Raw genomic sequence first — 25,121 nt, 5'->3', positions numbered from 1 at the left:
ATATATATATATATATATATATATATATATATATATATATATATATATATATATATATGGAGCTGTGGGAAGCTACCCAATTGCATCCCTACCAGATGGTATCAGATTGCTTGGGACCATCAATTTTCGGTGTTTTTTCAAAATTCTGACCTTACAGATGTGTCCAGAATGATTGATTTACTAGAAATTGACACTTGGATCATTTGATTCTGATGGATGGATAGGTTTTTATAAGGTTCAAAAATCAACAATCTACAAATTTCATAAATTTTTGAGGCTTCAAATATCGTTTTTTCCATCCAAAATACATGATCCAAGTGTCAATTTCTAGTAAATAAATCATGTTGAACACATTTGTAAGGTTAGAATTTTGAAAAAACACTGAAAAAAATCTTAGTGGGTCGGGTTGGTACGTTTTCTATCTAGTAGGTTTTCATTTTCCTATATATATGTATTATGTACATACATATAAATATATATTTATATATTTCTTTTTTGTTTTCTTTCTTTTTCCCTTTTTTGGACTTAGTCAACTTAAGTTGACTAAGCTTCCAACGGCTAGCTGTTGGACTGTTCTAACAGTTAGAAATCTAGCCGTTAGGAATGGTCCCTCTGACTCTTTCTTTGGCTCTCTTAGTCCTTTCTCCTCTCCTCTCGTGTATATATAGGGGTCTTTCCCTCCTTGTAAAGTATGGATTTTTCATACTTGTGATGATTAATAAAATCTTATTCTTTTATATTGTGAGCCTTCTTGTGTGTGCCCCTTTGTGGGTTTTGTGAGTGTGTTTCTTAGAAAACATTTGTGTGTTGTTCACTCGATATTGGTGGATACTTTGGTTCATTATTGAAAGCTACTTGTTTCATTACATGGTATTGGAGCTTGATGATAAAGCTTGTTGGTGATTCAAATCCAAGTATATGAGATCTTGGTCGTGCATTTGAAAGTCTTCTTTCAAGTATTCGTGTGATATCTTTTTTGGTGCTTGCTTGGTGGTGCGCCTTCTCCAAATTTGTGGTGGAGTGCTTGTGTTACTTTTTTGTCTACTCTCTATCTCTCTTTCTCTTCTTCTTTCTATCTTTCTTATTTCTTGTAAAAATGGATGACAAAGATAATGTCACCATAATGCCCATCAAGCTTAATGATACTATGTTACGTGGGTTTCTATTATGAAGTATCACATATGGGAAAAAAAGTTATGGGGATTAATAGATGGATCCGATCCGGAGCCAAAATTAACCCTCACTAAGGTGAAAAATGATAATGTACCTCTTTCTGTTGGAGAGGACTAAAACTATAGCTAGTTATGAGAAAAAGTGGAAAGAGTGGAGAATGAGACATACCAAGACTTATCAATAGTGTGGACATTAAAAAATGTTCTAGCCTTGCTAAATTCAAACTTGATAACAAGGATTGAAAATACCTTAAAAATATGTATTCCCTTAGAGATATTGCAAATGTGTGCAATCTTCAAGATAAAGTTCTTACCATAAAAAAAGGGGGATAAAAAGCATTAGAGAACATTACAATGATTTGTCCTTCCCATGAGAAGAGTTGGCTCTTCTAGAGCCTAAGTGGCATTGTGCCGATGATATTGAGCTTCGAAAATAAATAGATGCAAAGCATTTTTATCAATAGCTTGAGACTCGAATTTGAATCCACCAAATCGGTTCTCCTTCATAAGGGAAAAGTTTTCTCTATTATAGATATAATTGAGGAATTAAGTATGGAAGAAAATCGTCTTAAAAAGCATATCTCCAAGAATGAAGATGATTCTGTTTTGGCCGTCTCAATGTCGGGAGCTTATTATCGTACTTATAGACCACCTCACTTTGGGAGACAAGGAAATGAATATGACAAAAGAAAAGTCATTTGTCATTGGTGTCATGAACCAGGGCATATTAAACCTATGTGTCCTAAGCTGAGAAGAAGAGAGAATAAAAACTGCATGGAAAAGAAGGCGGCTACAATTGAAACACCTCAAGAGAACAAGGAGACGACTATGGTTGGCAACTCTCAAGACTCATCAATGGAAATAGCCAAATCCTTGTCTCAATTAGTTGAAGCTCTTCAATCTCTTTTTAGAGGATACTTTTCCTCAGCTGGAGCTATGGTATCATCTTACTCTAATCTTGGCAAAATTCCTTGGCTTCTTGATTATGGTGTATCTTTTCACATAACCTCAAATTATGATATTTTATTTGAATGTTATAACAACTCAACTGTTTTAAATTTTTTTTACGGTTGATGGTATATCTCTTGAAATCAAAGGAATAGGAAAATTTGAAAAAGATCTTTCAAACCCCCAAAATTTCTTATTCCAAAAATTAGATACCCTCCTAAACTAAATTTAAAGCTTTTATCTGTCTCTCAAATATTCGATTATGGTTGTAATATATCATTTTCTTCAAATGAATGTTTGGTGCAAAATCGTCGGTCAGAAAAGTTGATTGGGCAAGGCCATAGAGAAGGAGGTCTCTACTATATGGATTTTTTTGGAGTTGCCTAAAGATGTTTTTTGTTGTAATGTCCAAAAAATGGATTTAAATTTGTAGCGTAGAAGATTAGGACATCCAAATGTATTTAAAATCTAATAATTTTCAAGTTTGAAAAAAATGTGTAATATTAATGATTTTACTTGTGAAGACAGTTTTATTGGAAAAATGAAAAGAATACCATGTAATGATAGAACTTTTATTTTATCTAGACCTCTTAAGTTAGTTCATTCGGATGTTTGGGGTTCAACACCAATTTTGTTTAAAGGTGGATATGCATATTATGTTATTTTTGTGGATGACTTTACTAGATATACTTTGATTTACTTCCTTAAGCTTAAGTCGGAAGTGTTTTTTCACTTTCAAAATTTTCATTAGTTGGTTAAAAATAGGTTTGAAAATGAAATTTCTTAAGGAGAATTTTCGTCAAATGAATTTAAAAATCATCTCAACTCATATGGCACCACACATCAAAGATCTTGCCCACACACACCACAAGGTGTTTTAACTAAGAGAAAACATAGAAACTTTGCTTATTGCAAGCCATGTGCCTAAGGTTTTCTTTGCAGAAGTTGTCTTGATTGTTGTCTATCTTATAAACAGAATGCCATTTTCTTCTTTACAAATTATCACCTGTTGAAAGACTCTTTAAACTCAATTCTGATTATTCCATATTATGAACTTTTGGTTGCAAATGTTTTATTTTAATCAATAAGAATGATAAATTTTCTCCTAGAGTTATTCCTTGTACCTTCTTTGGTTATGCCGATAACTAAAAGGGATATAGGCGATATGATTCTAAGAATGAAAAATTATATATCTCAAGAAATATAACTTTTTTGGAAAAAGAAAATTTCTTTGATAAGGATCAACCTAAGGAAGTAACCAAGTATTCATTTTTGTTTGATCATGTTTCAAAACAAGATATTAATGATTGTGATTGTGATTGTGATTGTGATTGTGATTGTGATTGTGATTGTGATTGTGAGTATAATTTTGAGAATGTTATTGAATCTAGAGATATTAAATCTCTTGATGAATTGCCTTATGATGATCAAACTTATATTCAATATTCTAGACGGGGAAATCAAAATCCTCTGTGTGCACTTGAAATTTTTTCTAAATTTGGTACATATAAACTTTAAATTAGGAAATCATCTAGAGTATTAAAATGGCCATAAAAAATTTGTATCCTATGACTTTTTTTCCTCAAAATATCAAGCATGCATAGTCCTAATTCATTCATATGTAAAACCCTCATCATATGCTCCGGCCAAAGAGTGCTCTGAATGAGTTAAAGCTACGAGGGTAGAACTAGAAGTTTTGAAAAACGCTCAAACTTTGTCTAGTCAAATCTTCTCTTAGGTTGTAGATGAGTAGACAAAATAAAAGCCAAGAGTGATGAAACCGTTAAGCGATATAAAGCTAAGCTATTTGCAAGAATATTGCATAGATTATGAATAAACCTTTGCACCTGTTGCCTGTATGACCATGGTTAAAACTTTTATTGTAGTTTCAATTAAAAATTAGTCCATATGTCAAATGGATGTTAAAAATATATTTTTTAAATATAAATCCTATGGAAGAAGTTTATATGAAGGCACCCCCTGTAAAATTGTCTTCAATGAGACAATACACATACAAGCACTAATTCCTCACAAGAGATGTGCACAAAGGCACTCAAAGAACACTTGAACTAATATGCACAAAGGCATAAAACAATACGAACATGCATAAAGGCATGAAATGCCACAATATATCAGAAATAAGAAGAGCAGAGCTTGAGCTCTTAAGCAGTAGAGAACAAAGAGGGAGAGCCCCTATTTATAAGGGATTACATTAGAGACCTTGGAGGGGCTCCAATGTAGTTGTTGGACCCCTCCAACGGTCACAAATGTGACCGTTGGAGGGGCCCAACGTCTACATTGGGCCCCCAAGATGGAATAAAATAAAGAAAAGAAAAAAAAGAAAAAGATAAAAGAAAAAAAAATGAAATTACAATCATATTCCAAATGGAATATGCGTAAAATATGAAATTACAGAAATACCCTTTTCGAGTATTATAAGCTATATATATGTATATGTCTCTCTCTCTCTCTATATATATATATATACATATACAACAAAAATTAAGATTACATTTTAACACCCCTCAAACTTACACTGTGATGACCGCAAGTTTGCCAAGAAGGAAATGAAATCTAGGCGAACAGAGTGCCTTAGTGAAGAAGTCATCCAGTTGGTACTCAGACGTCACGTACGGGAGATCAATAACCTTTTTTAAGTATTCTTCTCTGACATAGTGGCAGTCCATCTCGATATGCTTCGTGCGCTCATGAAAAGTGTGATTCTTGGCAATATATATTGCACTTTTATTGTCGCAGCATAACTTTGTTGGTTCTTTAATATAAACTCCCATATCTTATTTTAACTTTTGTAGGTTAATCTCATATATTTTTCAGTTATTTCAGCTATGTAATCAGTTTCTTAGTATATTTTATCTTTTGTTGGTTAATCTCATATATTTTTCAGTTATGTAATCAGTTTTTAGTTACTTTTATATGTTAATCTCAGATTTTTTAGAATAATCTCATATCTTTTAACTTTTGTAGGTTAATCTCATATATTTTCCAGTTATTTCAATTATGTAATCAATTTCTTAGTATATTTTAACTTTTGTTGGTTAATCTCATATATTTCCCAGTTATGTAATCAGTTTTTTAGTTACTTTTATATGTTAATCTCATATTTTTTAGAATAATCTCATATATTTTAACTTTTGTTGGTTAATCTCATATATTTTCCAGTTATGTAAACGGTTTCTTAGTATATTTTTTCTTTTATTGGTTAATCTCATATATTTTCCAGTTATGTAATCATTTTTTAGTTACTTTTATATGTTAATCTCATATTTTTTAGAATAATCTCATATATTTTAACTTTTGTAGGTTAATCTCATATATTTTCCAGTTATTTTAGTTATGTAATAAGTTTCTTAGTATATTTTAACTTTTTTTTGTTAATCTCATATATTTTCCAATTATATAATCAGTTTTTAGTTACTTTTATATGTTAATCTCATATTTTTTAGTACTTATTTGAGATTTTCTATTTCTTATTGGTTGTTATTTCATGAATAAAGCATTTTTTTATTTATTTGTATTTTTAGATATTTTTTTATATTTTTTTATAATTTTTAAAAGTTTTCAAAAAAAAAATTTGAGGCTTACGCCTCGCCTCGGTTTTTGGTAGAGTGTCTCGCTACATCTCAACGCTTTTCACAACACTGAGTGAGCTACCGGTTGCCTGTAAGGAGTAGGATCTGTCAGAGGAATCCCGTTATCAATCTTCATTTTTTAGCCCATTATTTCAGGAGTTTCACAAATTTTGTCATCTGAGATTTCTGATCTGTCAATAATCTCACAAGCAAGTTTAGTTTGAGATAAAAAATAATCACGTTGAGAGTAAGCAACCTCAATTCCCAAGAAATATGTCAGAAAACCTAAGTCTGACATTTCAAATTTCGAAGTCAAGACGGATTTAATATTCTTGACTCCTTTGACATCATCACTTGTTATTAACATATCATCAACATATAATAATAATATAACAATACTTGCATCGGATTTTCTAGTAAATAATGCAGTATCTGTATAACACGAAGAAAAATCATTTTCTAACATTACACTGTTAAATCTGTCATACCAGGCCTTGGGAGCCTGTTTCAATCTATAAAGAGCTTTCCGAAGACGAAGAACTTTATCTTTAGGAATTTTCATACCTGGTGGAGCATCCATATAAACTTCTTCATTAAGGTCACCATTTAAAAAAATATTTTTAACATTCATTTGAAAATATTCTATTTTTTAATAGATGCAATAGTGATAAGACATCTGACTGTAACCATCCGTGCTACAGGTGCAAATGTTTATTCATAGTCAATTTCATATTCTTGACCATACCCTTTCGCAACTAAGTGAGCTTTATACCTCTCAAGAGATCCATCACTCTTAGTCTTAACTTTAAACACCCAACGACAACCTATAGTTTTTTTTCCAAATGGTAGAGTTTGAAATTTCCATGTGTTAGCTTTCCTAAGAGCTTTGAGTTCATTTTTCATAGCTTCTTGTCATTCTACGCATTTTTTGGCTTCCTCAAAATTCTTTGGTTCAAAGTAAGAATGAATGGCACTAAGACAAACTCTATACTTAGGTGAAAATGATTCAAAAGAGACAAATCTTGCTGGAGGCTTCCTATTTCTTTCAAATCGTCCGGGATCATGTGTGGGAATAAAATAACTATATTGCTCAATTGCACTCCTAAAAGTACTTCTATCTCTACGTGAATAAGTTATAGGATCATTTGATGCCCTATCTTCTTGAGCACTAGGTGAGTTGGTCATTAATGTTTACTTCATTATCACTATCGTGGTTTAATGATATTTCATCATCACTAGACATATCATCATTACTAGATAATAGGTCAAATAAAAAAGAGTAGTCCATATTTTCGGGATGAGAGTCATTTTTTTTAAGCTACTCTCATTTTACAAAAAACGTCACATTTCTTGAAATATATAACTTATCATTTTTAGAATCATAACAACGAAATCCTTTTTGAGTCTCAGAATAGCCAAGAAAGGTACAAGGGATAGCTTTAGGTGAAAGTTTATCATTCTTATCCGTAAGGACAAAGCATTTTGCAACAAAAAATTCAAAGTCTGTTATAATCAGGTTCCTTTTTATATAATATTTCAAAGGGAGAGATTTTATCCAAATTTATAGATGGTAGACGATTGATAAGGTAAACAAATGCAAGAGCCGCCTCAACCCAAAAAAAAATTGAATATTTTGAGATATGAGAAGAGTTTGAGTGGTTTCAATGATATGCTTATGTTTTCTTTTAGCCAACCCATTTTGTTGAGGAGTTTTAAGACATGACCTTTGATGAAGAATACTGCTATCTTCAAGATACTTCTTGAATTCATTGGAGAGATACTCTCCTCCGGAATCGGTTCTAAATATCTTTAGGTTGCTATTAAATTGATTCTTATTCATCACATGATATGATTTAAAACATGAAAAAACTTCATGCTTATGTCTAATAAGATATATCCAAGAGTACCTAAAAAAGTCATTTACAAAAATCACATAATATGCAAATCTTCCCTTTGAAACAACTGGTTCCGGTCCCCAAGCATCCGAATGAACAATTTCAAAAGGTTTAGAAGTAAACATGGATCTTTGCTCAAAAGACATACTTCTAATTTTTTCAAGAATACAGTCATTAAAAGAGAAAGTATTTTTACAAAGATTTTTAGCAAAATGTAAATAGGATAACTTTGTGATATTGGGATGACCAAGTCTTTTGTACCAAACATTTATATCCTTTTGTTGGGCAACATTACAAAAAGAATTTTTAGGAATTTGAAGAGAGTCCATATAGTATAAGTCTCCCTTTGTAGAGCCTTTCCCAATCAATTTCTCAGACTAGCGATCATGTATTAAACATTTATCAGAGAAAAATTTAATATCACATTCATGGTCCGAGAGTTGAGAAACGGAGAGAAGGTTTAAGTTCAATTTTGGTATAAATCTAATTTTGGGAATGAAAAAGTTTTGAGTTTCAAAATTTCCAACGCCTTTAATTTCAAGAGAAGTGCCATCCGCAACAAAAGATGGAGAGATATTTTTTGAATATTCGAAATGAGAAAACATATTTTGAGACATATGAAATGAAGCATCTGAGTCCAAAAGCCAAGAAGTTTTACTCGGAGGAGAAAAAGTAGACACGACAACTCTCGAGATGGCTCCCTTGAGGAGAGGTTGAAGCGCCTTCATAATTTGATTTAGGGAAAGAGATCCATTCGAAGAATTCTCCTCCTTTTGCGGTTGAGAGGTGGTGGCCATGGCTAACAACTTCTTCCACTTGGGACAGACGGGTTTGATATACTCCGGTTCTTTACAAAAATGACAAACAATTTTGCTATAATCCTTTTTTTCACCTTGTCCACCATTACCTCCATGGTTTTGATTTTTAAAATGAGGGGGGCGATAAGCTCTTAAATTATTTCTGGGCCTAGACACCGCATTGACCTCTTCGGAATTTGATGAAACTGCAAGTACATTTGACCCTTGCTTACTTATACTCATACGGGTCTCTTCTCCACTTAGTTTGGTGAGAACATCCTCAAGAGAAGGAGAAGTAAAAGCGGACAAGAGAGAAGACCTTATTTGCTCAAATTTGGGCCTTAGCTCATTCAAAAAATTGAAGAATTGATCTTCTTCCGATTATTTATGACGGAGTTCAATCGCCTCTCCATTCCATTTTGGTTCGAGCATAGCAAGCTCATCCCAAATGGAAGAAAGTTTGGCGAAATATTCTCTAATGGTCATTTCGCCTTAAAGAAGAGTTAGGGCTTTCTTTTGAAGATAATATATGGGACAAGTCCCTTGAGGTATATATTTTCTCAAGATACTCCCATGCTTGATAAACCTTTTTGAATTTGATAATATTCGCGTTGATTTTCGTCTCAACGGATGAAAAAATCCAAGACAATATTTTGAAATTCATTTCCCATTCATCATGCTTCTTAGAATATTCTTCAGGGCTTTAGTTCTTTCCTCCCCTTCAATAATCTTAATTTCACCTTTCTCAATGAAGGTAATCTTTGGTTCCGGTTTCGGGATTGTGCCTTGCACATAACCCCAAAGACCTTTCCCTTTTATGCGAGCCTTCATGTTTTCGGCCCAAACGTGATAGTTGGAGCTATTAAGTTTAAATCCAAGCGAGAAGTGAGACTCTTTTTCACCCATTAGAGAGGAAAGAGAGAAGAAAAAATGCGTACCACAATAAGACTTTTAAGTCTTACTTGTCGAAATGCCTTTCTAAAATATTGAAGGAAGAGAAGCCCCCACTCCAATCTCCAAGAAGCCAAAGACATGTTTTTCGAGGCACCCGAAAATACGAAGAATCACACGATCTTCTATCTTCAACCAAGCTTTTATACCATGTAAAATTGTCTTCAATGAGACAATACGCATACAAGCACTAATTCCTCACAAGAGATGTGTACAAAGGCACTCAAAGAACACTTGAATTAATATGCACAAAGGCATAAAAAATACGAACATGCACAAAGGCATGAAATGCCACAATATATTAGAAATAAGAAGAGCTTGAGCTCTTAAGCAGTAGAGAACAAAGAGGGAGAACCCCTATTTATAGGGGATTACATTGGAGACCTTGGAGGGGCTCCAATGTAGTCGTTGGAGCCCCTCCAACAGTCACAAATGTGATCGTTGGAGGGGTCCAAAGTTTACATTGGGCCCCTCAAGGTGGAATAAAATAAAGAAAAGAACAAAAAGAAAAAGATAAAAATGAAATTACAATCATATTTCAAATAGAATATGCGTAAAATATAAAATTACAGAAATACCCTTTTCAAGTATTATAAGCTATATATATATATGTACATGTATCTCTCTCTCTATATATATATACATATATATGTATATATATATATATACAACGAAAATTAGGATTACATTTTAACACCCCCCGGTATGAGCATTCCTCAAGGAATGACTCTTCTTCACCTATAAAAGGCATTATATGGGTTAAAACAAGCACCCAAAGCTTGGTATGATAGATTTAGTAAAGTTATGCCGTGAAAACGGGGTTGTGGGAGAGCAATACAAGTGTCATGCTGTTAGGCGAAGCGGTTGAGTACTGCACCCTAGATGGCGTGCGTCCAGTAGCCGAAAGCATCACTGGATTACGCTCTGACCTAAGTAGCATGGGGCACGTGGAATCCCGTGTGAATCAGCAAGGTCCACCTTGTAAGGCTAAATACTCTTGGGTGACCGATAGCAAAGTAGTACCGTGAGGGAAATGTGAAACGAACCCCCATCGGGGAGTGAAATAGAACATGAAATCGTGAGCTCCCAAGCAGTGGGAGGATAATTTGATCTCTGATCACGTGATATTGGTTTTAATTCTTGTTTTACTGACACCACTTTGTTTATTAAAGATTATGATCTAGGTACGGTCATTTTGCTCCTCTATGTTGATGATACGATAATCAGTAGGTGACAAATAGGGATTTTAAAATATTAAAAAGATTCTTAAAACTAAATTTTGAAATGACTGACTTGTGTTTTTATGACACTTTCTAGGTATAAAGGTAGCTTATTCCCCTATAGGGTATTTATCGGGGTTGTCATAAGTGACCATGGTCTTGAGGAAGCGTGATTCCTCGAAACGGGTTTCAGAAGTGCGAAACGCGGTGCTTCCGAAATACATGAGGAAGCGCACTTCCCACTTTCTTCCCCGATCACTTTTCACTCTCTTCTTGGTCGCTTCCCAATATTAGGATGCAAATTTGTTTTTTGGGGTGGGGTGGGGTGGGGTGGAGCCTTTGACAAATTTTTTTGCCCAATATTAGGAAAATTTGATTCCTATTCACTTCTCACTCAAATCCTAGATCGCTTCCGGGTCACTTCGGATTTGCTTCCCTTCTCACTTCCGTGACAATTCCTGGTTCGCTTCTAAGTCGCCCCGTGCTTCCTGCTTCTTAAAATTTTAGAAATGCCTCATTTCTCGCTCTCGCTTCTTCGATTGACAATTATGGCATTTATTATCTCAAACTAGATTTGCTTATGATATTATTCTCAGGTATGGAATCACGAATGACAAGAATGTTGACACTCTAGAAGTAACAAATATCAAGAACAAAATTGTTGATGAGAAGTCTGGATGATCCAACCCCTTATCGAGAACTTATTGGGGCCCTTTCTTCTTTATCAATTGCTAAACTTGATATAGCACACGGTGTACACACAGCTAGTGAGTTTCAGTACGCTCCCACATCTGTTCACATGTGATCTATTTTGTGTATTATTAAATATCTTAAAAATTCTATTTCTAAAAGATTTTTTACGTCTCCTGCGTCTGCTTTGGATTTACTTGCATATACTTATGCAAATTGGGGAGGTGATCCTAATAATATGTACTCAACCACGGGTTTTTGTGTTTTCTTAGGCGGATCGTTAATCCTGTAGATGTGCAAAAAGCAACAGAAGGTCTCTCTTTCCTCAACTGAGGCTGAGTATCGGTCTATGATTACAACCACAATGAAGGTAATTTGGCCGAGAGGACTGTTGGCTGATACGGGAATACAAATGCTAGGATATTTAAAGATGTATTACGACAATAAGAGTGCTATCTACATTACCATCAAACACATCTTTCACGAAAGAACAAAGCACATTGAGTTTGACTGCTACTATGTGCGAGAGAAATATCTTCAAGCGATTATTGATCTGCCTTATGTCATATTAGAGTACCAGATGACAAACTTCCTCACCAAACCTCTCTCTGCTCCTAGGTTTCACTTTCTTCTAGTCAAACTTTTGGTCGTAAGTTTAAGGGGAGTGTTAAATTTTATATCTATATATATATATTTTTTGTTTTCTTTCTTTTTTTCTTTTTTAGACTTAGTCAACCTAAGTTGACTAAGCTTCCAACGGCTAGATTTCTAGCCGTTAGGAATGGTGTCTCTCTTTCTTTGGCTCTCTTAGCCCTCTCTTCTCTTCTCTTGTGTATATATAGGGATCTTTCCCTCATAAAGTATGCATTTGCATACTTGTGATGATTAATAAAATCTGATTCTTTTATATCGTGAGCCTTCTTGTGTGTACTTCTTTGTGGGTTTTGCGAGTTTGTTCCTTAAAGAACACTTGTGTATTGTCAACTTGATATTGGTGTACACTTTGGTTTGTGATTGAAGGCTACTTGTTTCATTACAAAAAATCCAAAGCTATTTTAATTCAATAGTACCTTAAGGTTCAACTTTGTGTACATGACAGATTCTGGAACCAATTGGATTCCTAAATGATGATGGTATCATGCATATTCTTTCAATGCAATGTTGTCTCTTATTTGGCTGGCCATTTTCTCGTGTACATCATAAGCATTTTAAACCTTCTCTTGTTACATTCGGGATGAGCTTTGCGTAATGATTTGATCTTCCCATGGATCTTTTATTTCCACATGGGGAATCTGAAACGAAGGCAGCATCAATCATCTTTTTGTTCATCCAGGACACTGAGAGACAAAATTTGGTCACATTCAGTCGGTAGGGTGAATGTATCTATCTATTCTTCATTGGAAGAGAAGTTCAGAAGCTAGTTGTCTATGGTTCCATTCCTATCCACATGGAGGCTAGGATTTAGGCACCCATGGCATCACTGGATTTACTTCTGCCTGTGACACTGTTGTTTTCAATGGATACCAATTTATTACCTTGGAGCCATCTGAGAATTTCACACAGCGATACTTTTTTGCATCAGCATACAAGTGAACTAATGTGGTTGTTAGATCTTCAGATCACTGTCACCAATATCAACGATATTTTAAGGTAGCCTATAATATCGGAAAATTCTTGAGATATTTCCAAAATATCACTAAAACAAAAATATTGTGATAATATTGTGATATTATCATGATATTTTTGTACTTTAAAAAAAATTATATATTTTCTGTTTAGTTTTTCCCTTTTTTTGTTTCTTTTGTAATTTAAAAACTTTAAAAACTTATTTATTTATATTTTTGTAAGAAAAATAATAGAGAACCTATTCTTTCTTACTAATATTTATATTTTTTCAATTTTTAAAGCTTCCAAGATTTTCCCGAGTTTCTTCACCTTTTGAAAGTATCTCCGAGAGAAACCCTCTCCAAGAAATTACCTTGAATGATATAGGTTACTATGCTTCAGATGTTATAAACATGTTATCTACTGGGAATTTATTTTTCTTGAGTATGAAAAGTCTTGATTTTGTCTATCCATTAGTTGGGATTAGAGTAGATAAAGAGAGAGTAAGGGGAAGAGAAGAGAGACAAGAAGCGAGATCATGTCTTTCGTTAGGGAAAAACTTCTGTTTACTTTTTTTTCAAAGGAAGCAAATCATCATTTTTGTATTCGCACTGACAAGGGTAATAGGAAATAGTAATTTAAAGTGACTAAAAAGACTATTATAGCCTTCCTACGCTAACAGAGGATGCCCTTTTGGTTTTGCTACTCATAATAAGTTTAGGGCACCAATCATGCTTTCAAGCTGGCTGTTGGCCTTCTAAACAACTGGACAAGAGTATTTCTTGTGTAAAATGCCATACATATGCGTGACTAATTTCCTATGATATCATGGGGTTCATCAAGGTTTTGATGCTATTGAAGCTTCTTGTTAGGATTTGATTTGGATAGATCTTAGCATACTACCGCAATTGAAGGGCTGGAATCTATCATGGTTGCATAGCCAGTTTGAATAAATGGGCGACAAGTTGCATTCTTGTTGGATATATTTTTTTGTTCTGCATCTCAGAGACTATGGAGCCAAACCCCGAAATATGATTATTCTTTCTACATCCATCTATTCATGGCTTTCTGGCAGTTTTTAAATTATTCTTCTTCTTAATCATTCACAATTTCACATGAATATAGGTCAGCAACTTGGTATCACTAAATTTGTCTGTCAAGGTCAAATGGGCTTACTGGTCCTTTACCCATTGGTTCACCAAATACAGGAATCTCCTGGCTTAAAGCAGGTGTACTTTGCTTGAATAAATGAGTCTGTTCTTGCCAAAAACTAGTGAATGAATTAAAAACAAAAACACAGTTCTTCATTGATCTTATGGATAACTTTACATTCCCTTTTACGTATGTCTTATCCAATGCATGACATTTCTTGCAGTTTTGCATCTTGTCTAAAAGTGGAAGATTTCCCTTTACTAATTGTAGGTTTTGCATGTCTTAACTCCAAAATTTTCATCTTTTGATGCTGTATGTTTTCATTTAGGTTAAATTGTCAGAAGTCAGCAATGCACAGCTTGCGCTTGGCTTGTAACAATTCAAGCTCTAAGCATGAAAGGCTTGTCTATGAGGGCTGGATTTTGTATGACACTGGCTATCGTGAAGAGGCACTGGCTAAGGCAGAGGAGTCTATTTCTATCCAGAGGTCATTTGAGGCCTTTTTCCTCAAGGCTTATGCTTTGGCTGATACAAATTTAGATCCACTATCGTCATCCACTGTTATCCAGCTTCTTGAGGAGGCTCTCAAATGCCCATCTGATGGTCTTCGTAAAGGACAAGTTAGTATTGATCATAGGAGCTTGTGTAGGGATTTACACAGTTTTTTTTTGCAATCCAGCTTCTTTGTCCTGATATCTCTTATGATCTCTGTTCTTTCAGGCATTGAACAATCTTGGAAGTGTCTATGTAGACTGCGGTAATCTGGATCTTGCAGCAAACTGCTACATAAATGCTCTTAATATCAGACATACTAGAGCGCATCAGGGTCTTGCACGTGTATATCATCTTAAAAATGAGAGAAAAGCAGCCTATGATGAGATGACCAAGCTCATTGAAAAAGCAAGAAATAATGCATCAGCCTATGAAAAACGTTCAGAGTATTGTGATCGTGATTCCGCAAAGAATGATCTAAGTATGGCTACACAACTAGACCCACTAAGGACATATCCCTACAGATATAGAGCTGCAGGTAAGCTCATTCATCTACATTCAAGAACATTCTTGTGGAATTCCTTTTATTTGTTTTGCCCTTTTGAAACTAACGCATTAGGAGTTTTTATAATAATACCACCATCTATGTCACATGGGTGCGGGTACGGGTACGGGTGCGACATGGATGCGGAGCAATTTCAAAAATTTTGGACACGGCTATATATATATTTTAAAAATAAATAAATAAATATATATATATATATAACAATAATTAGATTGTAAATTTTAAAGCAAAAATAAAAAAGTAATTCTATTGAAGTAACAAAACAAGCTTACCAAAATATAACACATAAAGGAGGAAGACGATCGAAGATCGATTTTTTTTTAGTTTTTATACGTCTTTTGCCCTAAAAAATGGACGAAAATAGACTCGGTCAAAGTTGACCGAGTCTAAAATGTGGACGGACTCTGTCCCAGTACGTTGACCGGGTCCGACACTTAGTTGACCGTGTCCGCCCCGTGTCCGAAGCCACACCCGTGTCAGGTACGGTCGACGCGGGTGCGTCGACCTTTTAGCCGAGTCCGTGTGACTTAGACAACCATTATCCTTAAGTTTGTGTTTTTATCGTGATTAATGCTATCCTAAATCAGAAAACAAAAGAATGTAGATTGAAATCAGTTATTGAGGTACAATTTTAGATCAGGATACTCGCTCTCTCTCTTCTCTCTCACTCTCACTGCCTCTCTTCTTTCTGTCTCTCACTCGCTCTCCGTCTGTCACTCTCATTGTCTCTTCTCTCTGTCTCTCACTCTCACTTGTTAAATTATGTACCTTATCACCTAATGTAATATATATATATATTTTATATATATAAGGTAATACATATACATATATTAATATATATGTATATGTATCTACTTTTTATATATATAAAATATATATATTTCTTATTATTTAGTCATAGGGGTAGTTTCGTCTTTTCTTCCATTTTACGCACATTCACCTTTTGAATGTGTTTGTAATTTCTTTTTACTTTTTCTTTTTCTTTATTTTTATTTCTTTTATTTTTTTACTTAAAGGAACCTTGGGGGGCCCACTCAAATAGACGTTGGGCCCCTCCAACGGTCACATTTGTGACCGTTGGAGGGGCTCCAACGTCTATGAGTGGAGCCCCTCCAAGGCTCCCTTTTGGATTGTTATAAATAGGGGCTCTCCCCTTGTATTCTCTTATGGCTTTGAGTCAAAGCCCAAGTTCTCAATAAATTGATTCCATTGTTTTTATGCCTTTGTGCATTTGTGAGTTATTTGTGGGTTGTGCTTTTTGTGCACAAGTGTTCTAAAGTGTTCTTATTGTGCTTTCGTGGTGGGTTCAATATCAAGAATATTAAGGTCTTGATATTAGTATCTTGTTGAAGATACTTTTACATGGTATCAGAGCCTCGTTGGAAGAAAGAAGATCGTGTATCTCGCCTCTTGTGAAGCACCTCGAAAATCGTGCCCTCAAGCTAGTGAAGTTTTTGAGTAAAGCATTTGCTCCGGGCAATATTTTAGAAGCAACTTTCGTCAAGAAAAGGTTGAAAATCCGTTAAGGTACGCTTTATTTTTCATCTTCTCCTCTCCATAATGGGTGAAAAAGACTCCCACTTCTCCCTTGGTTTTAAACTTAGTGGTTCGAACTATCATGTTTGGGCCGGCAACATGGAAGCCCATATCAAAGGGAAAGGTCTTTGGGGTTATGTTCAAGGTTCCATATCGGAACCCGAACCCAAGCTTTCTATTATAGAGAAAGGGGAAATCAAGATTCTTGAAGGAGAAGATAGACAAAAGGCCTTAGAAGAATATTCCAAAAGGCATGATGAGTGGGAAATGAAGAACTTCAAAATATTGTCTTGGATTTTTTCGTCCGTAGAAACCAAGATCAATGCCAACATCATCAAATTTAAAAGAGCCTCCGAAGCTTGGTTATACCTTGAAAAAATGTATACGTCAAGGGACTTGTCTCACAAATACTACCTCCAAAAGAAAGCCTTGACTCTTCAACAAAATGATTTATCTATTCGGGAATATTTTGCCGAATTATCATCTATTTGGGACGAGCTTGCCATGCTCGAACCAAAATGGAGTGGAGAAGCTATTGAATTAAGGCACAAACAACTAGAGGAAGATCGTTTCTTCAACTTCTTAAATGGTCTTAGACCCGAATTTGAGCAAATTCGGTCCTCCCTTCTATCGGCTTTTACCTCCCCATCTATTGAAGATGTCATCACCAAGCTAAGTGGTGAGGAAACACGTATAGGGATTAGTAAAAATAACCCAAGTATTCTTGCTACACCTTCTCAAAATGACTATGAAGTGGTCAATGCCGTGTCAAGACCCGGTAATAATTTGAAGACCTACAAACCGCCCCATTTCAAAAATCAAGGGCAAAATGATCGATATGGCAAGAGAGATTATAGCAAATTAACTTGCCATTTTTGTAAAGAACCGGGACATATCAAACCCAATTGTCCCAAATGGAAGAAGTTCCTCGCCGCGGCTTTAGCATCCCAATCAGAGGAACGGCCTTCAACATCAAATGAACCTCTTTCGCTTCATCAAATTATGGATGCTCTTCAACCTCTTCTCAAAGGAGGCACTTCTGGAGCCGCCATGTCATCTTCTTCCTCTCTTGGTAAGACATCTTGGCTACTTGATTCTGGTGCTTCGTTCCATATGACTCCAAGCCATTGTTTTCTTTCTAATTATTCTGAAAATCATCTTCCATCTTTTGTCTCAACCGCGGATGGAACCCCTCTTGAAATTAAAGGAATGGGCAATTTTGAAAAACAAGATTTTTTTATCCCAAAAATTCGTCTTATTCCAAAGCTAAACTTAAATTTACTTTCCGTTTCTCAACTCTCGGACTATGGTTGCGATATAAAGTTCTCTTCTAATAAATGTTGGATACAGGATCGCCAGTCCGGGAAATTGATTGGGGAAGGCTCTAGGAGAGGAGACCTCTACTATGTTGATTTTCTTAAAATTCCCAAGAATCAATTTTGTAATGTTGCTCAAAACAAAGATATTCATGTATGGCATAAGAGATTGGGTCATCCCAACATTGTTAAAATCTCTTATTTGCCTTTTATTAAGCATCTTTGTAATGAAAATTTTGTTTGTAATGAATGTATTCTTGGAAAAATGAGAAGTCTTCCTTTTCCTCAAAGATCCATGTTTACAACAAAACCTTTTGAAATCGTTCACTCCGATGTATGGGGTCCAGCTCCGATGATATCCAAGGGAGGCTTTTCTTACTATGTTATCTTTGTGGATGATTTCACTAGGTTTAGTTGGATATATTTTCTTAAACATAAATATGAAGTTTTTTCAACCTTTAAAACATTTCATATGATGGTTTTAAATCAATTTAATGGAAATTTTAAAATTTTTAGAACCGATTCGGGTGGTGAATACCTTTCCAATGAATTTAAAAGCTATCTTGAAAACTATGGAATTCTTCATCAAAAGTCTTGTCCCAAAACCCCCCAACAAAATGGGTTCGCTGAACGGAAACATAGGCATATTATTGAAACCACACGAACTTTGCTCATTTCTCAAAATATACCGAAAAAACTTTGGGCGGAGGCCGCTCTTACTTTTGTCTATCTCATAAATAGACTTCCATCTAAAAACTTGAACAAGATTTCCCCGTTTGAAAAATTATACGAAAAAGAACCTGATTATAGCAGGTTAAGGGTTTTTGGATGTAAATGTTTTGTCCTTACTGATAAAAATGACAAACTCTCCCCTAAGGCCATTCCTTGTGCTTTTCTTGGTTACTCTGAAACTCATAAAGGTTTTCGTTGTTATGATGTTAAGAGTGATAAACTTTATGTTTCCAGAAATGTAAGCTTTTTGGAAAATGTTAGTGGTTTCGAAAAACTTGAAACTAATGACGAGAATATAGATTATTCTTTTCTGTTTGATTTATTAACTGAAGATGATGATACTAGCGATGATGAAACAAATCAAAATGATGAAACTCATACTGATCAACCCATTAATGAAGAACCACATAGAGATCCTATAACCTATTCTCATAGAGATAGGAGTACTTTTAGAAGTGCCCTCGAAAGATATGATAATGAGTCTACCCCTTCAAGTGAAGGAAATCTTCGTAGGACCGAAAGATCAAGAAAACCCCCTTCTAGGTTCATCTCATATGAGTCTTTTTCACCAAAATATAGAGCTTGTCTAAGCGCCATTCACTCGTACATAGAACCTAGGGATTTTGAGGAAGCACAAAAATACCCAGAATGGATAGTTGCTATGAATAATGAACTTGAAGCCCTAAAGAAAGCGAAAACCTGGGAGTTTCAAGACCTTCCTAAAGATAAGAAAGCAATAGGATGTAGATGGGTATTTAAAGTCAAAACTAAGTGTGATGGGTCTCTTGAGAGATATAAGGCCCGCTTAGTAGCAAAAGGATATGGTCAAAAATATGGGATTGATTATGAGGAGACTTTTGCCCCTGTTGCTCGGATGGTCATCGTCCGATGTCTTATAACCGTTGCTTCAATAAATAAATGGAACATCTATCAGATGGATGTTAAGAATGCGTTTTTAAACGGAGATCTAAACGAAGAAGTATATATGGATGCTCCTCCTGGAATGGAGTATCCTAAAGGGAAAGTGTTTCGTCTTCGGAAAGCACTGTATTGTTTAAAACAAGCTCCCAAAGCTTGGTATGATAGGTTTAACTCCGTGATGTTAGATAATGGTTTTTCATCATGCTTTACTGATATTGCTTTGTTTGTTAGAAAGTCTAATGCAGGGGATTGTTATTCTGTTGCTATATGTGGACGACATGCTTATTACTGGGAGTGATTCTAAAGGGATTAAAAGCATAAAGTCCATTTTAAAGGATAAGTTTGAAATGTCTGACTTGGGTTTCTTAACTTATTTTTTGGGTATTGAGGTTGCATACTCTCATAGAGGGTATTTTTTGTCTCAAACTAAGCTTGCATCTGAGATTATTGACAGGTCAGGTATTACAGATGATAAAGTTTGTGAAACTCCTGCTATAGTAGGAGCAAAAATGAAGATTGATGATGGTGTTCCTCTCTCCGATCCTACTCCCTACAGGCAGCTCGTAGGATCGTTGATGTATCTAAGTATCACCAGACCAGATATCTCACATGCGGTGCATACGGCAAGTCAATTTCAGCATGCACCAACTTCTGTTCACATGGGTGCTATCTTACGTGTCGTAAGATACCTAAAGCACACTATTAATAAGGGAGTTTTTCTGTCTTCTTCTTCTGAATTAAGGTTAATTGCTTATACTGACTCTGATTGGGGAGGTGACCCAAATAACCGTCACTCCACCACTGGTTTTTGTGTTTTCTTAGGAGACTCATTAATCTCATGGAGATGCAAGAAGCAGCAAAATGTGTCTCTATCATCAACTGAAGCCGAATATCGTGCCATGGCAACTACTACCATGGAAATTGTTTGGATTCACCAATTGCTGGAAGACATGGGAATCACTATTGAAGGACCTACCAAGCTTTGCTGTGACAACAAAAGTGCGATTTATATCGCCAAAAATCACACCTTTCATGAGCGGACCAAACACATAGAGATGGATTGTCATTATGTTCGAGAGGCGTACCTCAAGGGTATCATTGACCTTCCATATGTCATGTCCGAATATCAATTGGCGGATTTCTTCACCAAAGCCTTGTGTGCTCCGCGTTTCAACTTTCTTCTTAGCAAACTCTCGGTCATCCTGCCCTAAGTTTGAGGGGGGGTGTTAAATTATGTACCTTATCACCTAATGTAATATATATATATTTTATATATATAAGGTAATACATATACATATATTAATATATATGTATATGTATCTACTTTTTATATATATAAAATATATATTTCTTATTATTTAGTCATAGGGGTAGTTTCGTCTTTTCTTCCATTTTACGCACATTCACCTTTTGAATGTGTTTGTAATTTCTTTTTACTTTTTCTTTTTCTTTATTTTTATTTCTTTTATTTTTTTACTTAAAGGAACCTTGGGGGGCCCACTCAAATAGACGTTGGGCCCCTCCAACGGTCACATTGTGACCGTTGGAGGGGCTCCAACGTCTATGAGTGGAGCCCCTCCAAGGCTCCCTTTTGGATTGTTATAAATAGGGGCTCTCCACTTGTATTCTCTTATGGCTTTGAGTCAAAGCCCAAGTTCTCAATAAATTGATTCCATTGTTTTTATGCCTTTGTGCATTTGTGAGTTATTTGTGGGTTGTGCTTTTTGTGCACAAGTGTTCTAAAGTGTTCTTATTGTGCTTTCGTGGTGGGTTCAATATCAAGAATATTAAGGTCTTGATATTAGTATCTTGTTGAAGATACTTTTACATCACTCGCTCTCCGTCTCTTCTGTGATTATGCATGCAATGATTTTCTGCATGAAACACAAACATAGAAAATCATTATGCGTGCAGCGATTTTTTGGCTTGCAAAATAGGTTTAGAGTTTAAATATTGTTTGCAGTATTAAAATGATGTAATTTTTCTGTAAACGAGTTAGCTTGAATTTGGCTCAATAGGTCCAGAGTTCAAATGCTATTACTTTCAGTTTTGAAACAAAAATAGTGGTCTCTCTTCATTTTTGTAAAAGAAAAACAGCTCAAGCTCACATATATATATATATAATATTATATATATATATATATAATTTTTTTTAGAGTTTTGCCCTCCCGCACCCCTGCACCCAAGGTTTTTTAAAGTGTCGCACCTGCAACTATATGACATAAGTTAGCATTGCATGCATAATCACGGAAGAGACGGAGAGCGAGTGAGAGAGACAGAGAGAAGAGACAGTGAGAGTGAGAGACGGAGAGCGAGTGAGAGTGAGAGACAGAGAGAAGAGAGGCAGTGAGAGTGACGGAGAGCGAGTGAGAGTGAGAGAGAAGAGAGAGAGCGAGTACCTGAGGAGTGAGGAGAGGTTAGAAGGCGTCGTCAGCGGCGGGAGAAAAACTCGAGCAGGAGGAAAATTAGGGCAATTTTTTTCCCTAATCCTCCTCCCCTAAGCCCTTTTCATTGGGCATTTTTTTGTCCAAAAATTGGACACAAATGACCTTGGGTGCATTGACCGCACCCAGGGTCCGGTTGACTGCACCGAGTGCCGCACCTGCGTCGACGTGACGTGGGTGCGTCCCTCGGTTGGCCGAGTCCGTGTGACATAGCTTCTAACATGATGAGGCTCAGCCAGAGTTAGAAGTTGAACCCAAGTGTTTATAGATTCCCTATCTATCCGATGAAACCACTCTGATTTCTGATTAGCATGGCAACTAATTAGAATGTGCATGATGATAAATGCTTTTCTTACCAATCAAGTAGAGTTTGTGTTATATTGCAATTTCTTTCTTCATGCTCTAAGCTCAAGTTATCTTTCCATGCACAACAATGCTCTCATTTTACATGCAGGATGAGAATAATTTTACTGTGTATGGTGGTAATAGTTGTGCTGCATTTTCATCTAAATATCTGCTCAATTCATCAAGACATAGGGCTAATTTTTCCGTTACAGTTTGCTAATATCTGAACATTTTCCCTTTAATTCATTCATCTCTGTTAATTTGGCGGTTTCTATTTTGTGGGCTAGTTTCTCTTTTAAAATTAATTGCAATAGGGTAATGTCATTTATTAATTGCAAATGTTGAAACCTTTTTTTTGTGTATCATGATGGTGATTTTTAAACACTCTTAGCATATACAGAATAAAAACCAGAATGCATCTATACTCGTTACTCTTTGGAATGTAACATATGGGACATTACATTATGACACATCATAAATATGAGTCAGGGATGTTAATGTTTGTTGCATGTTATTGACAAGAGAAACAACTCTACGTCATGTTCAAAAGTGATATAGTCAAGACTTTGTCAAATGCACATTTAGGCACAGGTGTTGCTGATGTGAGGAAATTGTAATACTAGGATGAGGGAGGGAAGTAGAACGCTGTTTATGGGCTAACATGCAATTGCTCCATAGGTAGAAACCACCCATCTATTTCACTTTTTCTTGATCTTTTCATGGATGAAGACTTATGATCTACATGGTTTGTTTGGTCGAGAACGTGTGGATCATCCCATTGCATTGTGTAAGTAGATTTTAAAGAGCTTCAAAAATCAATAGTCCATGATGCACCAAAAATTCATGATTGAAAATTTTGTGTTTTTACATTGAAACCATTCAATCTAGAGTGTGACTTCTAATAAATGAACCATGCTGAATGCATTTGTGGGGATCAGATTAATCAAATGAAGTTCTCACCTATAAGTTTCTGCTAGAGTGTCTAGTGAATCAAGTTTAGCCAATATATGTATACATTGTCCTAGAAACTTTGGGCTCTGCAAAGCTAAAACAGGGTCATTATATATGTGAATCACTGGAAGAAAATAAATCTGAATGATTCTGATATGATTTACTTGAATAAAAGTTGAAGGAAGAAGATTTTTTAGAGGTGTGCAGATTTCCAGAAACAAAGGGAAAAAAGTCCAATTTTAGGGTCCTTTTGACCTATATAATATTCCTTTTCACTAAATGCTGAAAACTCTGGCAAGTATGGAAAGCAGAATATTTGACGAATCCCTTGTCTTCTATTACTTTAAACAAATACATTTCTGCTGAGGGAACCCAGCAGAATATTTGAAAACTTCTATAGTGGGTTTCCGGAGAGTGGAATATTCCCTGGTTTTCATTTTTTTTGCATGAAGGATGGAGAAACCACCCTTGGGATCAGAGAACTAGTTGCGCTGGCTAAGCCTGCCATACTTGGTCACTTTTCCGACGGTGTAAATCCGTGGCGCACCCCTTGCCCCCACGTTGTCGCCCAGCTTCAGCTGATCAAGGGATAAGCAAGGGCTTACCCCTTGCTTTATCCCTTGCCCTCATTAATGCATGGGGTTTGACACTTATGAGAATGGAACCCTGACCACCCATCTAGTGGCCAAGGCCCCTTCCACTGCACCAAACTCCTTGGGCCTCCCTGGTTTCCATTCATTTGTTATTCAGTGGCTTCTAGTATGGTCATACATATAGTAGCAGCACTTAACATTACTCCTTTATTTTCAGTTTTAATGGATGACCGTAAGGAATTGGAGGCAATCACAGAACTTTCCAAGGTGATTGCATTCAAGCCCGACTTACAGCTGCTCTACCTGCGAGCAGCCTTCCATGAATCAATGGGGGAGATTGATGCTGCCACACGTGATTGTCATGCAGCATTTTGTCTTGATCCTAATCATTCTGAGACAGTTGAGCTGTATAATAAAGTCTGTTGCCGAAAGTGAAAGCCCAAAGTGAATTCTTGTTTATTCTGTGTGGACAATGTCATTGGCACTGCATCTACCCAAATGAAAATGGTATTGCCTAACACGTCGCGGGTCATGTTGAAAGCGCTTCAGCTTGCATTGTGCATAAAACCAGCAGGACTGAAGTCTGCCATTATGGTTGCCCCAATTTTTACTTTAAGAGATCTACATGGGCAATTCAGGATAGTAGTGGTCAGCTTTGATGAGGCATTCTGGTTACAGTAAAGATGTTGGTCATGGTGATGGAGTTGGCAGCAATCACAACGGCAATGATGGTACATAACATGCATGGCAATGATGATAGAGATGGTGAAAATAAAGATGGTGTTTGATTATGGTGCAGTGAGTTTCACCTGTATATTATGTCCTCCATATGCTGATTCTGTCATTGTTTGCAAATTTTCCATGTCATGGTACAGACGCATTTCATAATTATTTCACCAAGTGTTACTTGGGTCTCTCTCTCTCTCTCTCTCTCTCTCTCTCTCTCTCTCTCTCTCTCTCTCTCTCTCTCTCTCTCTCTCTCTTTGGTCCACAGTTTCCAGTATTATAAGTTGTCTTTACATGCCTTGTTGACGAAATTTGTTACTCTGGATTCAGATCACTCACCCCTTGTGATGGATATCTGAACTTCAGTTTTTGCTTGGGCATGAACAGAGCCAAAAAAATGTTCTCTTATTGCCATCGGTTCATGGCTATGGCATCTATTGAAATTCGACAACGCTTGGAAAGTAGCTCAGGTGACTCACC

The 25,121-nt window shown here is 35.8% G+C and overlaps 1 protein-coding gene across 1 annotated transcript in view; it reads left to right on the top strand.

Annotated features, from left to right (window-relative positions):
• The window catches only part of LOC149843950 (ethylene-overproduction protein 1-like), a 29,064-nt gene extending 4,233 nt beyond the window's left edge, over positions 1 to 24,831 (top strand). Inside the window, exons 3-5 of the mRNA XM_090000190.1 lie at positions 14,349 to 14,640; positions 14,741 to 15,050; positions 24,133 to 24,831. Of these exons, the coding sequence (XP_089856316.1) occupies positions 14,349 to 14,640; positions 14,741 to 15,050; positions 24,133 to 24,350 (820 nt within the window). The 3' untranslated portion in view covers positions 24,351 to 24,831. The remainder of the gene's footprint in view (positions 1 to 14,348; positions 14,641 to 14,740; positions 15,051 to 24,132) is intronic.
• Positions 24,832 to 25,121: the final 290 nt, after the last annotated feature.

Source organism: Nuphar pumila, chromosome 3 (genome assembly GCF_984573655.1).
Source record: "Nuphar pumila chromosome 3, dmNupPumi1.hap1.1, whole genome shotgun sequence".
Taxonomy (NCBI): domain Eukaryota; kingdom Viridiplantae; phylum Streptophyta; class Magnoliopsida; order Nymphaeales; family Nymphaeaceae; genus Nuphar; species Nuphar pumila.
The sequence above is the reverse complement of the archived record's forward strand: the minus strand, read 5'-3'. Positions and strand labels throughout refer to the sequence as shown.